At 43.0% G+C, this 16,110-nt stretch overlaps 1 protein-coding gene across 2 annotated transcripts in view; it reads right to left on the reverse strand.

Annotated features, from left to right (window-relative positions):
• Positions 1-2,872: 2,872 nt before the first annotated feature.
• nlgn2a (neuroligin 2a) overlaps positions 2,873-16,110 on the reverse strand; it is a 159,010-nt gene continuing 145,772 nt past the window's right edge. For both annotated transcript variants that reach the window (XM_026352755.1, XM_026352756.1), the window contains 5 exons: positions 13,288-13,473; positions 9,567-9,832; positions 8,604-8,757; positions 7,331-7,697; positions 2,873-7,058 (listed from right to left, as the gene is read on the reverse strand). In XM_026352755.1, coding sequence (XP_026208540.1) covers positions 6,224-7,058; positions 7,331-7,697; positions 8,604-8,757; positions 9,567-9,832; positions 13,288-13,473 — 1,808 coding nt within the window. In that variant the 3' untranslated portion in view covers positions 2,873-6,223. The remainder of the gene's footprint in view (positions 7,059-7,330; positions 7,698-8,603; positions 8,758-9,566; positions 9,833-13,287; positions 13,474-16,110) is intronic.

Genomic DNA, 16,110 nt, shown 5'->3' on the forward strand with positions numbered 1-16,110 from the left:
GTAGAACCAGAAAGAAACACAGCAGAAAAACAGTAGGGCCAGAGTCAGAGTCGTGGTCCTGTTTCAGGCAGATGCAGATCCAAAACAGGCAGAAGTCGAAGAACCGGCAGAATCTGAAAGAACATCAAAACAGGCTGGAGAGTTGTTGATGAAGAAGGTAGAACTGAACAGGAAGTAGTAATTTCAAAATAAAAGTCAGTACACAAGAAGTCCTGACAATGTGAAGTTACTTTAGGTGAGTATTAGCATGTTATGGTACTGTACAGTATAATTAGCTCCACATCACCGAGTCTGTATCAATAATTGATATCGTACGATCAGTCTTGCAGTCAGTGAGGTCGAATTTTGACATTTAATGCTATTTTTATAATTATTGTTTCAAACACTGGAAAAAACAACAGTTACCAACCAGTAGCTGCAACTGCTTTTTTAATCCCTGGTCAGAGCTTTCACTGAAAAGATAAATACAAGAAAATGCAAATGTTTTTTCTGTTTGTTTCTTACACTTCAAGTGTACAGGTTAATTCTCTTCCAGATGTTGTGTTTCTGTGTCCTGTCACCCAGTTAGTTTATTTTCCCTCATCCAGTTTCCTCAGTGAGTCACAAACTGCACTGAATCTGACACAATGGCGCCATCCAGTGTTTGATCAGTGTTAGTTCACAGTTAATGAACTGTGAACTACACAGTTATTTCACTTACTTTTTCTTATAACTGTAGTATTTATTAGTTGTAATCTACCAGAGCATGTTACATCCTTCTATCTGACTATGAAATGACAGACTCAAAGGTGTTAGCAAGATCACAGGCAACACAGAGGTCTGACTTGTTCCACTTGACAGATTGGATCTGCTCCCAAATCATGACTGAATGCTCTACACACTCAGAACCCAGAGACTTCTGACAGGTGGTGTCAACATAGTTGTTTTCCAGGATGTATCAGGTTGTGTGTTCGGCTATCACTGAAAAGAAGATCTTCCCTTCAACGTTCAGCAGTGTAACTCCTCTGAATTGGCTATTTTAACATTTTTTACAATTTGACATTGATGCTTCAACCATTGGATAAATACAGATAAACTGGTCACTTCCCAGGATGCTCCTGGTGATTTCCTGACCCTGATCAGAAACTGACTTTGTTTCTGGGTAGTGGAAAATGGAAAAAATTCACATAAGCAGGCAGAAGCTCAGCACATTTTAGACTTATTGAACATAAAGAGAGAGTTTTTACTCAAAAACACTGACACTACACTGTGACTGTGTCATTAACTCAGATCATTACAAAATGTTTCTGCTCTGTTTGAACAGTACAGCACAGAAAGTTACAGTAGTAGTGCAAATATTATTTCTTCCTTAGTTATAAGGAGTGTTGTAGATCATGTTATGTATGGTTTGATTTTAATATGCTAAAGAACATAAGGTGAACAACCAATCTGAATCAGAGAGAGATGTTTCCAATATATTAACAAGACATTCTGTTTTGTTAATTGTGTCTTTACCTAAATCTATTACACATTGAGCCTGTTAACTGTAAGAATCTTTTTCACTTCGTGCTTCATTCATTTGCTTATGATACCTTCATATGTTTCAGAATCTGGAATTCGTTATTAGTTCTGACATATTAATTACAAAATATTTAATTTAATTATAATGAAGTGATTATTTTAGTTGTCAGTGAGTGATACTGTCTACATTACATTACGTTTCTCTGTTAACTGACTGAATAAAGAAAGAGAATCAGCAGTCTGGCTATGAATGTCTTTAATGTTTCCCAGATCAGAATCACAGCATACAGTGTATAATAACTTCTAAAGTAAACAGAAATATCATCACCTCATTTATTTATATAGTTTTACTTCACTTTTTTTAATAATCATCTTTTTTAAAATTCCATTATTTAACATTTTTCTTCATCTCAAGTCTTGGGTTTGTGAATTCAACAAAGAATGAAAAAACAAGACAACAGGTGCAACTTTGCAGTGGAGACCAAGCTGAAGGCTGAAGTCAGTGTGTGTGTTTGTGTGTGTGTGTGTGTTTGCCTTTTTGTCAACCACTGAGCTGACGTGGGATTTCACTCTTGATTTCTAAATGACCTCAGTGATGTGTGTGAATCTTATTTGACTGACTGCAGTTTTCCAGTGTCCTAAAGTAAAATAAACCAAAGTCCAGCCACAGCTGTGTGAACCACAGGGCTGCAGAGTGTTACAGGTGTGTGTGTCCACGTCCGTCCAGTCTGATTATTGGTAAACACACATGCTGTAGAGTCTCAGAGACGTTCCCAATCTACTGGACATGTCTCCCACCTCTCAGCTGTTTAGAAGACGACACACGTCTTCACTGCTACATCACATCAAGACGTGAGGCCAACACCACCTCCGTGTCCACAATACAACACAGTGTGAGGATGGGAAACGTTGGACCACCTGTGTGACCTCATCGCTCTCTGAGGATAGGAGGCATCTTATGGTATCGAAGCCCTCATGTCTGTCCCACATGTGACTAAGTGGCTACATGTAAACACTGCTACATGTGAAGTGAGCTAACGTGTCATCATTTGTGTTCACTGTCTCAGTTTAGACGTCCTGAGCAGGAATCACCGCTGAGTCACCTGCACCATCAGTACATTAGTTAGCTGCAAATAGGCAAATGTGGCTTTTCTCAGTGCTCTTAGCCTCTGAACGTCACACAGATCACGCAGCACAGATGGATCTTTTTCAAAACAAAGGTTTGTGCAGCTGTAAAAGCAACAAAATCACAACGTTAAAATATCTGGAAGTTTAGTCATGGCAACTGGACTTCCTTTAAAGGAAGTCCAGTTGCCATGACTAAACTTCCAGATAACTTCACCTGGACGACTGAGAATCTTCACCGACAACGTTAAAATATATTTTACAAAATTAAAAAAGTGCTATTCTTTGCAGGGGAGATGAATTTTGCTACAGTGACTATCCTGGTTAGGAATCATGATGCTACAGGATGCCCATATGATGATGGGCAACATGAGAACAGGACAAAGTAAAGAAGCAACTATAGAGTAACTTTCTGATGTGATGTGCATGTGTTTTATAAAGTGATGAGTGACGAGCACTTTTCCTCAGCACTGAATCTAAAACCTTGAGCTAACGGCCTTTTGTTCTTTGTCTTTTCTTGCAAACTGCACCTGTTGCCTTTGGTTGTCACAAAATAAGCTTTTCATTCATTCACTCAAAGAAAAGAAAGAAAATGAAAAACAACTTATATTTACAAATATTTTGTCTGTTTGATTCTTACACTTAAAAATGTACAGGTTAGATCCTCTTCCAGATGTTGTGTATCTGTGTCCTGTCACCCAGTTTGTTTGTTTGTTTGTTTTTTCTCACTCATCCGGTTTCCTCAGAGTGGACCACAGACTGCAGAGACTCTGACACTATGGCGCCATCCAGTGTTAGCTTAGAAAATAGACATGGAAAAAGAAGGGACCAAACTAAATACCTTGTTTCTGTTTCCACCTCCAGTGGTGTCGCTGTAGCTGTGTTGTGGTGAAGTGAACTTCACAATCCCCTTCACAGCCTCCTCTTCCAGTGAGTACAAAAGGGTTCGTATGGATCTGATCAGGCAGATCCTCCGTAGGACAAACACTGTGTCTAGAACCATGACCATGTCTTACACTTTCCTCTGAAGTTCAACCTCTCTTTAGATTCCTCTGGTTCTGCTTTCTACCTTTAAGGCTGAGAGTCTTTTTCCAGTCTCCCATAGTCTCTTCCCAGCGTGCACCTGTTCATGCTCTACGCTCCATCGTCTGTTCCACAGCTTCTACTCATCCTCTGCAGCACGCCCCAGTCAGTTGTTCTGTGTTTTATCTTGTGCACATTTCCCTTTCAGTAGACTTACAAAATCTCTGACAGGAGCAGTCAGGTGCTGTATATCTCCCCCCTCTTCCAGCCCTCCCCCACCACCCCGTTAGGCAGTAATAAAATAGAAAACAAAGCAAACAATCAATCAAACAAGCTAAAGCTGGAGTAGAGCACAAGCAAAGACAGCACCGGTGACTAGCTTCTCCATACTGGATGTAGGGTACCATGTAGGCTCAAGCTTCAGCAAATCAGTTCAGTTAACACACTGTATTAACCTGCATTACCACGGTCCATGTTTGAGATCCTTAGCAGAGAACCAGAGGGGGCACTGCTGAGCTGTAGGCTGCACATCCTCACCCCAAAAGGGACGAGCAGAATCCCAAACAGCAGTTAGGAGCCGTGTTGCTTTTACCCTGTTTAGGAGATTTGAGCCCCCTTTTTTCATCCCGCAGCTCTGCACCGCAGGCCGCGAAGACCCGCTGGTTCCCCTCGTCAGTGTGCTTAGAGTTTAATTTACAGCTGATGAGCTCACAATAAGTTGCTAGCTTAGTGAACCGACCCTTGAATGTGAGGATAACAGCAGAGCTGAACTGAGGTCAGGAATTGTGTGGAACAGCACTGACACAGTGAAGTCAGGTGTGTGTGAGTGTGTGTGTTGGAGGGTACAGCAGGGTAGTTATGAGTGTCAGAGCTAGTGTACTGATGGAGACAGGAGAAAGGAGGGAGTAAGTGATGTTAAGAGAGAGAGGGGAGGTTGGGTAGTCAGCAGGAAGGAGCTCATTTAGGAGTTTCTACCATGGGGATGATCCTGCCTGTCTGCCTCTCTATCTCTTTGCTGTCTAATTAGAGCCCACCTTTGTCAATGTGAAGTAATTCTGAGACACACACACACACACACACACACACACACACACACACACACACACATGCGCGCGGACACACTCACAGGCACATCAAACAGAATATGCATGTTCTGGAAATAGGGGTGCAGACAGGAAAAAGAAGTGGTATGTAAAAGAGCAGGGGCTGACTGACTCTGCTTTGTTTCTCACCTTCAGTGAAATACAAAAATAATTCTGTACACGCAAGCTACAACAACAGATCTGGCACCTCACGTACCCTAAAAACAGCGATCGTCTCCATACAGATGGAAAGAAAAAGTCGCTACTGTAGGATGATGGGCTTGCCATAGCTGCGTTACGTCACCTGGATGGAGAAACACCTCTAAAAACAGCATGAAGGAGAGGATGAACGGAGGAGTATGTTGACTGTATATTGAGATTTGTGACAATGACTCTTTTTTTTTAATAAGTGAGTGTTGAGAAGTGAATGGGACTGGTTGAGTTGTTACTAGTTCAGTAATTTCCTGTGATTTTCTTCTTCTGTGAGGTAAAACAAAGACCAATGTCCAAAGTGGACGGACAGGATTTGAGTAGATTTGGGAAACGTGCATTGACAGATACAGTGTCCTTTCCCCCGTCATCATCTTTAAAAATAATTCATGCATAGATCCCCACTGAGAAAACCCTTTGATATACTTTCTCCTTTGTACACATTTATATATAACTATATATAATATAATTTCTCTATATCTATAGTTTCAGAAAAACAAATCTTTCCACGAAAAAACAACAATTAAACAAATGCTTGAAAAAAGAAACATAAGATGAAAGAAAACAAAAAGAGAAGAAACACAATCGAGGGCCAGTTTGGCACTTTGTCATGAGAACACACAGCATTTGTTAGTTGACAGTAGATAGGAATCGTTTTCCTTTTTTTTTCCTCCTTCGATGAGAAAGCAAACACAGTACATACTTGGCACTGAGAATGCTGGTAGAATGAAAGTATTAGATATCAATGTTTTCATAGCTATATGCCTTCTGTACTGTATGTACTCTATCCCCCCTCCTACAGCTGTAAAAGTTTATGAGCTGTTAGAGCCGTGTCGAGAGGGACAGCATGACATGGCGAATGAGAGGAAGAAAGCAGGTAGAAAACATAGATGTAGAAAAGAGAGTGATATATATGCACACAGGGGAGAGAAAAAAAAAGGTGATGTCAAAGTAAAGAAAAACAGCAAATGGCGAAAAGTATTCGTCCCTTTAATAATGGCAGCATGATTTAGTCTGGAAACAGCAGACTGCTTTGAAAAGAGTGTATTTGAAAGATCTGAATCAGCCCCGAACCAATCATCTGCTGCCTAGTAGTTCAGTTGCTTCTCCACACACCACCTGTGGAGGGAGCTGCTATGTTTGCTAAGAGGTGGAGTTGCTTTTGGAGAAACAAGAGAATAAGAGAACAGAATAAAGGCCAACATCCAGAGGCCTCCTTTTAGGATAAGTAGCAGAGCCAGACTTCCTGGTCCTTAGGTGGCACTGTGTTGGGCCAGTCCCTACTATACCCTGGTGGTGGAGTGGGGGTGGGGCAGGGTGTTGTTGTGGCCGGTGGACGGGAAGGTGTTGAAGGCATGAAGAGGCTGCATGCTGGTGATGGTACTAGGGATCATGGTGATGGTGTTAGGTGTCATCAGCGGCACGTCGTCTGGGGCGCGACGCAGTGCCAGGGTGTAGTCAGGTGGGCAGGCGGGCCGGAGGATGTCGTGGGGCCTGAGGGGCTCCATGTCGTGGTGAGCATCATGTTCCGAGTGCTTCATCTGCAGAGACATGATCTCCTCCTCCTGGCTGTGAGCCAGGTCGTTGGCAGGCCCGCCCCGCTGAGGAGAGAGCCGGTGGCGCCGCATCTCGTGGCGCTTGTCACGCTTGTAGTAAAGGGCAGCAAAAGCCAGGATGTTGAGGAAGAGGAGCGACGCCCCAACTGCTACTGTCACACTCAGCTCAGTCGAGTAGTCCCGGGTGTCTCCAGGGAAGAGGTCTTGGTGTGGACGCTCTGAGCCATCAGGCTCCAGTTCGGAGGGTATTGTAGGGTAAGGGTGACGAGTGGTGCGAGGGCCTGGTGTCCTGGGCCAGGTTCTTTGGGTACCTGGTCCAGGGCCTGGCGGTGAGCGGGTAGTGGTAGGAAAGAGCTCCTCATGTAGACTATGGAGATGGGGGACTAATTCCAGCCAGAAGGCCACCTTGTTAGCCCTGTAGTTGTCTCTAACGCGAGGTTTTAAGCCGATGTGGAGGTACTGTTTGTCCTTCGAGTTGAACTTGGTCCAGATGACTTCTTCAAAGCGGTTGGGCTTGGTGTGAATAAACTTGGTGTCCTGAGGGACTGGCAGGTTGGGGTCCCTAAAGGAAGATAGAGGGTGCATCTCAGTTATATATGTCAAGTCAGTGCGAGGTTGTTTAAAGTTTAAAGGTTGTATTCAGTATCTTTATGTAAGACACATGATTTAAAGTAAGTAAATCCATGTAACCAAAACCTTTTATTAGGGTTAGGGTTATACAAATACACTGCCAAGGAGAGAATACACTAACTAGTAAAAGCTGCAATTGAATTACAAAACACACAGATAATTCAGAGTTTGTTAATGTGAAATGAAAATATAAGCAGGACCTACCCAGTCTTTGCAAAGTTGGTCCAGTAAGTCATGACCACGGCACTTAGCATTACATCGTTCTTCGAAAAGTTGCACGGGAACAAGTCTGTGGCACCGATCATGGGCACACCAAACACGTACGGTATCTCATCTCCATGGGCAGCATCGGCCCATTCGGGCCGCGTCTCCGTCTGGCAGTGGTGGTAGAATGTGTAAAAGTAAACTGGGGACTGAAATTCGGCATGGAGTTTGGCAGTTGCCACTGCTGGCGCCACCCACTGGTGGTCCGTAAACAGAGCTAACAAGGTCTTCCTTCGCATGTCGCCATTGTCCCTGTCTGCCCAGTCGGTGTACATGAACTTGATGGTTTCCCTCAGGATGTCTTTGCCTGAAGGATAAAGTGAGGGAGGGAAAAGAGGATAAAGAGAAAGAAGAAAAAATAGAACATTGTAGTAAGTTAGGGGAAAGTTAACGAGAATGGGAGAAGTGAGACAAAGAGTGTAGAAAAAAAGAAGTACATGAAATGGAATAAAGTGATGAGGGCCAAATCAAAAAGGGAGCCTGTGTTTATTTGAATTGTATGTGTGAGGGATGAGACAGACAGGCTGGAGAGAGAGAAACCGAGAGGACAGACTGAAAGACACAAAGGGCATAAAAACAGAATATGCCTCTCAGAGAGCAGAATAAGTGACAGGCGCTTGATGGTGAACGTGACTGCATTATCCAAATGTGTCTGTATTTTGACTGTGGCCTGCTGTGAGGGGTTTGCAGGCTGGTCTGTTAGGAACAACAAGCACTGTGATTGGGAGCTGGCTGCCTGGGGGATGATGAGAGACAGCATTAGTGCCCACAGAGCCCCAAAGGCCAAAGCACAGACCCACCACAGTGAAAGATAATCTCGATGATAGGCAATCTCTTTGGTATGCCTGTCTTGGCTGATACACTTGACTGGGCTCGCATTTTATCTCGTCTCATTCTTTGCCCCCATGATGCGTTAAAGACTTGCATTTCCACTGGGCTCTGAAGTTTAGGACGAGTAGTTGATTATATTTTTTTGTTGAAAGCCTCTAATAATGTAAATTGTGTTTATAAAAAAAGATTGTTATAATCCCAAAGTACAACAGTAGTGCTTAATGTGACATTTAGCTCACATGTTGGGGAATGCACTTATTCAATCTTGATAATAAACTACCGTATATACATGACACATAACACATAATGGTGTTGTAAAAAGAGGATGAGGATAAAATATTAAAGAATGTGAAGCCTGGAAGACAAATAAAGAGTTCCTCACCTTCAGGGTACCCATAGAGGTTGTCGACAAAGTTAGAGATAGTGTAGTCAAACGCAGCGGCTGAGATGCCATCACTGTCCTCACTGTCATCCACAAACTTCAGCCCCTCTCCCTGATTCACTCCTATCAGGATGTCATAGTTGAGGAACTCCCCCTGGTGGTGCAACAGGAGAACAACACTTGTTGGAATTGTATTCAAAAATGGAGCATTTTCAGTCTTTGTACTAAATCTAGTTTAGCTTTGTGTATTCATCTTTATGGTCAATTTTGTACATTGCTATAATGCGCAAGCTACTGTTCGCTTTTATAAATTTTTAGCTTATGTTGTTAACTCCCAACACAAGTCAGTTACTCTGATACACTGTTTAATATTGCCATGTGATATCAAATGCATAAGAGTTGTTGCTTCATAAATTTGAAAACACTGTGCTGTAAGTTAGGGTTTCAGCACTGCACACGATGACTGCAGATTTTAAAGTCTACAGTGACAATTAATGGGGAATGCTGCTTAATTAAGCTCCCTAAAAAAACTGACTAAATGAAAACAAACCTGGAGGTAACCTAATAATATAAGAAAAAACAAACTTTCAGTTTAGAATTTGTATTTCCTCTGATCTTGTCTTTATACTATACTATAATTATACTAGTTTGACCTCTACAGGCCTCTGAAAAGCATCTACTGAGTTAATGAAGGGCTTGCAAATACACAATTCATGGGTTTAAAATATACCACCAACACAAAAGCAGCTTTTCACTATGTTATAGAATTTTAGGCTGTGAGTTCACACCCGCACTGTTCACGCCACCTGGCAAATGTCACTTCCAAAAAAGTGGAAAGGTCACACTCACACCTACTGTCACACCAAAGTTTCTCAAGTTCTCAGCTCTCTGGTGTGTCGTCACAGCTCGAGCCATTTAACTTGCACAATACAAATCTAATGTAGAGCATATCTGCAGTATCACCTGCTGCATGAGGATCTCCGGATCATCGGGCACCACGTCTCCATCCACCACCGGGCCAAAGGCGATGTGGTATCGGGCTGGCTGGATGTCTTGGTCCACCAGCTCCCTGAAGTTTTTGCGTCTCAGGCAGTCGACCAAGTCGGCCGTCTCTGTGTAGGTGCAGCCCACCTTCCGGGCAAGGATCTTGGTATACTTGAGGGGCTGATAGTTGACAGACCAACTGGAGATGGCTGTTCCACTCTGAGCTATGGCCCTGTGGAACAGACCTGAAAGAAAACAAGCACAAGAATTTGTATTACTGTCGGGATAATATATGTTCCAGTTAAAAACCTTACCATCCTAAACATGGAAAAGGTTTGTGATCTCACTAGATGTTGTGCTATTCCCCCACTTTTGAGCATTTTTGCAGGCAGGGTGGACATATCGTAGTCATTTGGCAGACACTTATCGACTTACAACATACAAGGCACAGTAAGTGTAAGGAAGTCTTGCCTAAGCCTAAAGGGGTACTGGATGTAGCCCACTGCCAGAATTTGAACCCCGGTCTCCAGCATGGAGAGCAGCAATGTTACCACTGAACTATCTTGTCAGCCATAGCACTTTCTCTCACACTGTCTACTTGTAGATATTCCCTATTTAGCAAACACACAGAATTGATACAATTGTCACTGGAGCAGCTCTAGTACACGTGCAATGCCCTGTATCACAGGTAGAGCATGCTATGGTGCTGTATCTGAAATAGCAGCAGAACTCTGAATAGGCTCATCTGAGATGTCACAGGAGTCATTTTTCTCTTTCTTGTACTGGCTCTTTCTTCTCCCAGCATCTCTCTAGCTGTTTTTCTTCCTCCCTGTCTTCCTCTTTGCCTTCTTAGTTCTGCCTGTCCTGTGCTGTTTGAACCACTCCAGTGGCTCGTTAAGGGGCCGCCTGCCTCACTCGTTTCCTCTCACGCTCCTTTTTTCTTCCTCTTCCCTCTCCTGAGCTGAAGATTGGTCAGTTAATTATTAAGCAGAGCCGCATAGCCCCCTTTCCCTGGGAAATCAATTATAGTAAAACGTAGCTTGGAAACAGCTACACCTGCATGTCTGCCCCGACAGAGACAGAACAGGAGACAGACAGAGAGAGGTGTGCATTATTTCATTTGTCTTCAAAATCAGTTTCTTGGTCATTCCCCAAGTGCCTCATGCCTTCCTCTGCTGTCTGTTTGGATCCATGTCTTTTCTGATATGCTAGGTCAAAGCTTTTTCCTTGCTTTTTTCCTCCACCTATCTTTCTTTCCCTCCTCTCTTCGTCATCTCCTAAACATTGATAAAAGGATACCACCGACACCATCTTCCCCTCTACATCCACCACCCATCATCATATCAGTATCCCCTCACAATCCCTCCCCTCCATCCTGTCTGCCACTTCTGTCCTGCTATCCATCCTGTCCGTCTCTGCTGTCGGACTTGATCTGTGATGCTGTGTTGTTGACGTGACTGGTGTCCCTTAAGGGTGGGGATGACACACTCCTTACCTGGCATCCCCGGCAGGGATGAGAAGGGAGCATGACAGACAGCGTCTAGTGGGCTGACGTTACACCGTTAGAAGCTGATGAAGACGAGGATGATGACGACGATGGGGTGATGACAAAGTGGAAGCATGACAATGGGCAGGTGGCAGTGCGGGGCGGGGGTGAGTAGGTTGTCAGTGACAAGACACACAGGGTTAATGCAGGTTTTCCCAACTGTTAGCATCCTTCTACTGATAAAGTGGGGATCCCCTGAAAGAGTAACGATCAAACCGTGACTGTTAACAGCTTCATATTTAAAAATACACAAACAAGGTGACTGAAGGACATTGGTGAATTTTGGACAGACAGTGCAGATAGCCAGTGTGCAAAACACCTGACCATCTCATATGAAGTGTTGTATTTGACAGAATACACTCAGGCTATGTGTGTCTATGTGACTTTCCATAGACATATGCCAAAATACAGGCTGAATGGATGGAAAAAGTAGCTACAATGTGCAAGCAAATAGTAATTAATCAGCAATAGAGGAAAGCCAAGCACATTACACTGGCTGCTTCCAGTATTTATGCCAACATAGGCAAACCACACTCTAACTGCAGCTAGATGAAAGTAAACAATCTTTTTCCCCAAATATGAATACACAGTTATCATAATACACTGTAAATATAATATATAATATACGTTAATAACTACAAAACACTTGGTGGTTTGTGGTTCACCTGCCAATAAGGGAAATAGGTTAATATAAACAGGTTAACAGACATTAGTTTAACTATAGGTTGTGTGTTAAATAGACACAGTGACACAGCAGCAGTGCACAGATGCTCGCTCGTGGTTTGATGCTACACATTTGGCACGTCTACGCAGACAGAGTCAGAATTAGAGACGTGTCAGGTGTCTTCTCAGCGCTCCAGACACATACAGAGCAGTGACTGAAACAGATGTGCGGTTGTGTGAACATGCTCTCTCTAATCTTTCTCTCTCTTTTCACCCGCCATTTCTATTCATACCCTATTTTCTGTCCTGTACAGTACACGTATAAGAGATAAAAGGAACAAGAGGAGAGAGTCCTAGAGCAGCGCAGAGAGGAGAGTAGTTACGACTGGAGGACGACAGCTTCGAGAACAGCATGATCAAAGCCGCCAAGTGCGTGACCATTTGGCCACAGGCCGTCAGCTGCTCTAATCTCAATGCAGATCAAAGTCGATTGGTCCGCGGGCCTCTCTCTCTATTGGCGGTGTAATGTTAACACTTAGCCCTCGGGGTGTGTTGTTGGTAATGGGGAGCATGAGGTCAGATGGATGTAGGTTTTCAATGGCGCTAAAGCCTCTCAGCTGCAGAGCAGTGGACCGTTAACAGAGCCAGGAGCGCTCGCTAACTCAGGTAATGTGGGGTAATGTTGGAGCTCCCGTGTCATTTATCCTCCATAGACCTCAACAACATAACCTGGATCAAACCTGGACTCACTCATTAGCCACACGACTGCTCAGATACTTCAGTTCAAAGGACAAGCAGTGTTTTCCTATGGGGATAAAGGTGTCAAGTGGACATCACAGGACTTAACGATTTCTGGGCTGGATGCTGCTGGCTGAGTTTCCATCTGACCGTATGGGTACAGAAAGATATGTCTGCAATGACTGTATTTTGAATGGGCTAAATATGCATCATCAAAAAATTAAGAAAAAGAAATCATGTATTAGTAATTCTAGCAACAGATACATGAACTGAGTTTTGTGCAGAAGGTTTTAAAAGCTGAATTGGACATGCAGGTGTGTAACTCTGTTTCCAGCAGAACAAAACATATACAGAACAAAAACACAGAGATGGTGTGTAAGTATGCATTGTGGCTATTCAAGGATTAGCGAGGAATAATCTAAGCTGAGGACTGAAACATCCCTGATTCAGGTGGAATTCGTGTAAGCAGCCACAATCCATTAGTCAGGAGATTTGTAGTTAATGAGTGATTCACAGAGCTGGATCCAGGCTATTAGCAATTACAAGTATTCATGATATTCCAGGAGTCCTATGGCCAGTGAGAATGCTGTGCTTGGGAGTTTTTATATCTGTTTATGTATCTACTGAAAAGAAAAAACTGCAGAAAGAAATAGAGAGCTGACAGTAAGGTGACAGACGAAGAAAAATGGATGCTGCACCAAAAAAAAAAACCAAATAACACAATGCAACAGAGTCAAAACAGAGCTCAGTTACCCTCCGAGTGGTGTGAAAGTATGAGGAGATTGACGCAGGACGCCCCAGCTCCAGAGCCAAAGATGGTGATCCTCTCTGGGTCTCCGCCGAAGTGGCCGATGTTCTCGTTGAGCCAGCGCAGGGCCTGAATCTGGTCCAGCAGGCCGTAGTTTCCCTTAGCGGACTGATCACCGGTACTGAGGAAGCCTGCGAATGTGGAGTAAGAAAGATATATGTAGGAAAAAAGAGGGGAGGACATTTTAGAGAGGATGGGAGAGGGGTAAAGGAGACAGAGACAGAAGGGGAATGAGACAGAACACAGAGAGAAGATGACATTAGCGTCTACACCTTCAGTATTTAGTGCACGCCTGGCAAGTGCCCTACCCTGGCATGTAAATCTGCCTCTAGCTGTGAGGGACTCGCATGACTGCAGAGAACAAGCGTGTCTGAGTTGTGTGTATGTGTGCATGTGCCTGTGTTTGTGTGTGTGTGTGTGTGTGTGGCAACACCATCGTTCATCAACAAGGAGTGACAGACGGTGCACAGAGAAAGCAAAGGGAGGGAGAGAAGAAACTGCTTTTTCAGCTCCTCTTTTAATGACGTTTGCTTTGTCTAATACCACTGAGCAGGGACTTTTACAGAAAGCCACTTACAGTACAGCAGGGAGCGCTGCGAGAAACGTAGACGACCCTAATCTGAATCACGCCCACAACCGGATAACATACTACACGTGATGACATTTTTTTTTAATACTCAACACATTTCTCTCTGTTAATAGCGCTGATGAATTGATTCTACTGATGAATGTTCTTCACCATGAGAACGGACAGTTTCGATTCAGTCAATTCCACATGCACTACTGCCATTAATACTTACTATAGCACCACATGTGTATCAATCTATAGATGAATAAACGAAGACATTATTGTGTTCAGAGGAAACAAATGAGCTGAGAGCCACACACAGGACAGAGAGAGAGAGAGAGAGAGAGAGAGAGAGAGAGAGAGAGAGAGAGAGAGAGAGAGAGACATCATTGACTTTGGTCTTTTCATATTTATTGCCAGACATATGTTGATGACTAACTTGAATAAATTAGGACATGTGATCTGATTAGAAATGGGAGTTAAAGCTCACATGTGCTAGATTCATTTGCATACGTAATGTGCGCTTGGGCTGCACCTACTCTGAACATCTGTACATGCAGCGCCGTTTGCACCTTAATTATTTGGTTTGTCTGATCTTACGGTTTGGCAGGATCTTCATTATTACTTGTAAAGGTTTTTGCTTTATATGCTGGAAGGATGATTGATGATAGTACTGTACTGAACATTCCTCAGAAATTCTCTGTAAGACAAGTGATCTTTCATCTTACTAACTCTTCCTGCTTGTAGCTCAAATTTGCCTGATCACTGCTGAGTGTCTTCGATTGTTCCACCAAAGACCTAAATCTTTTTTATTTAAATGCCCTTTCAGTGGCAGGCTCTCAGATCCTAATGGAACTCCTAATTAGGGCTTTATTAACGTCGAGTGCACTGGAAAGGTCATCCATTAAATGCATACAGAGCTCATAGAGGTTAAACACTTGTACACGGTTAGCTGCTAGAATTCAGTCTAACACAAACATACATTATGTTGTCTGGCACAGGCAAATCATTAGTCTTATCAAGATCTTGGCTGTTTCCAATTCGACCCAAAACTATACATCTCTTCGTTTTATGGTGCTACTTTACAACGGGTTTTGGTAGTCAGCTGGTGAGGATGGTGTAGCTATATCTACTGTATATGGTGTCCAGATATCAGTCCAGGCATGTACAGCAAGCAAGGAGACAAGCTATGGGTCTCTTTGTGTGTGTGTGTGTGTGTGTAATATGTATATTAATCATATTTTATGGCATAACTGCAAAAACTACTAACAAAAATTCTACAAAAACTGTCCATTTTTCTGTACCAATTACAGAAACGACTATAAAAACTGTAGTGACAGGCAGTAGTGTGACCAGACCTCACTATACTACAACTTGCCGGTCAGTCTTCTGCTCGGCTCAGCAGCCGACCTGCACTGTCTCTCAACGTTGTAGAAATACGACAGCACTTCAGTACAGTACATATGTGCAGGACAATTAAATACTGAGCACAAAGGCTGACGCACCTAATTACGGCTTGAATATGTAGAGGCTAAACTACTGCCACAAAAATGAGAAGAGGTGAATGATTAGTCATCAACATTGCACTCCAGGTTCACCTACACACTGACTGCAGTATAAAACCATAAAACTTAATTACATATATTTAAGAGTCCACAATGCAGATGTTGTCCACCAACTGCTCAAAGGGCTGGGAGGGGCGGGGGCTCATTACTGGCCAACTGGTCCACGAAGAGTAAAAACAATATGTTATTTTGCACTCATTACTGAAACACCCTTTAGAATTTCATTTGACCAAAGACACTACTGTCTATTAAAAATGCGCTGCACTCATGTCTACTGAAGTTCACATTAACTAAATACTTCCTTTCAAATTGTCCTTGTGAACAAACGGGGATCGAAGCACACGTCTGTTGAGGCATTTCCTTGTGTTTGTGCTGCTCTTTAAATGCTACAAACACCCACAAAAAGGCTGCATGTTTAGGTGCATTAATTAAGCCAAGCCCAAACAAGAGGCAAATAATCTTCCTAATGCCCCTCTGTTACCACCATGATATATTAAACATGACCTATTATGCTAATGAATCTATTCAGGCTAATTATGCAATATGTGGCAATACTTAATATCATTATCATTATTGTCATGAAATGTACGAAGCGAGAGCTATTGCTTTATTTTATTCCTACAAAAACATGTGCA

Source organism: Anabas testudineus, chromosome 18 (assembly GCF_900324465.2).
Source record: "Anabas testudineus chromosome 18, fAnaTes1.2, whole genome shotgun sequence".
NCBI classification, from domain to species: domain Eukaryota; kingdom Metazoa; phylum Chordata; class Actinopteri; order Anabantiformes; family Anabantidae; genus Anabas; species Anabas testudineus.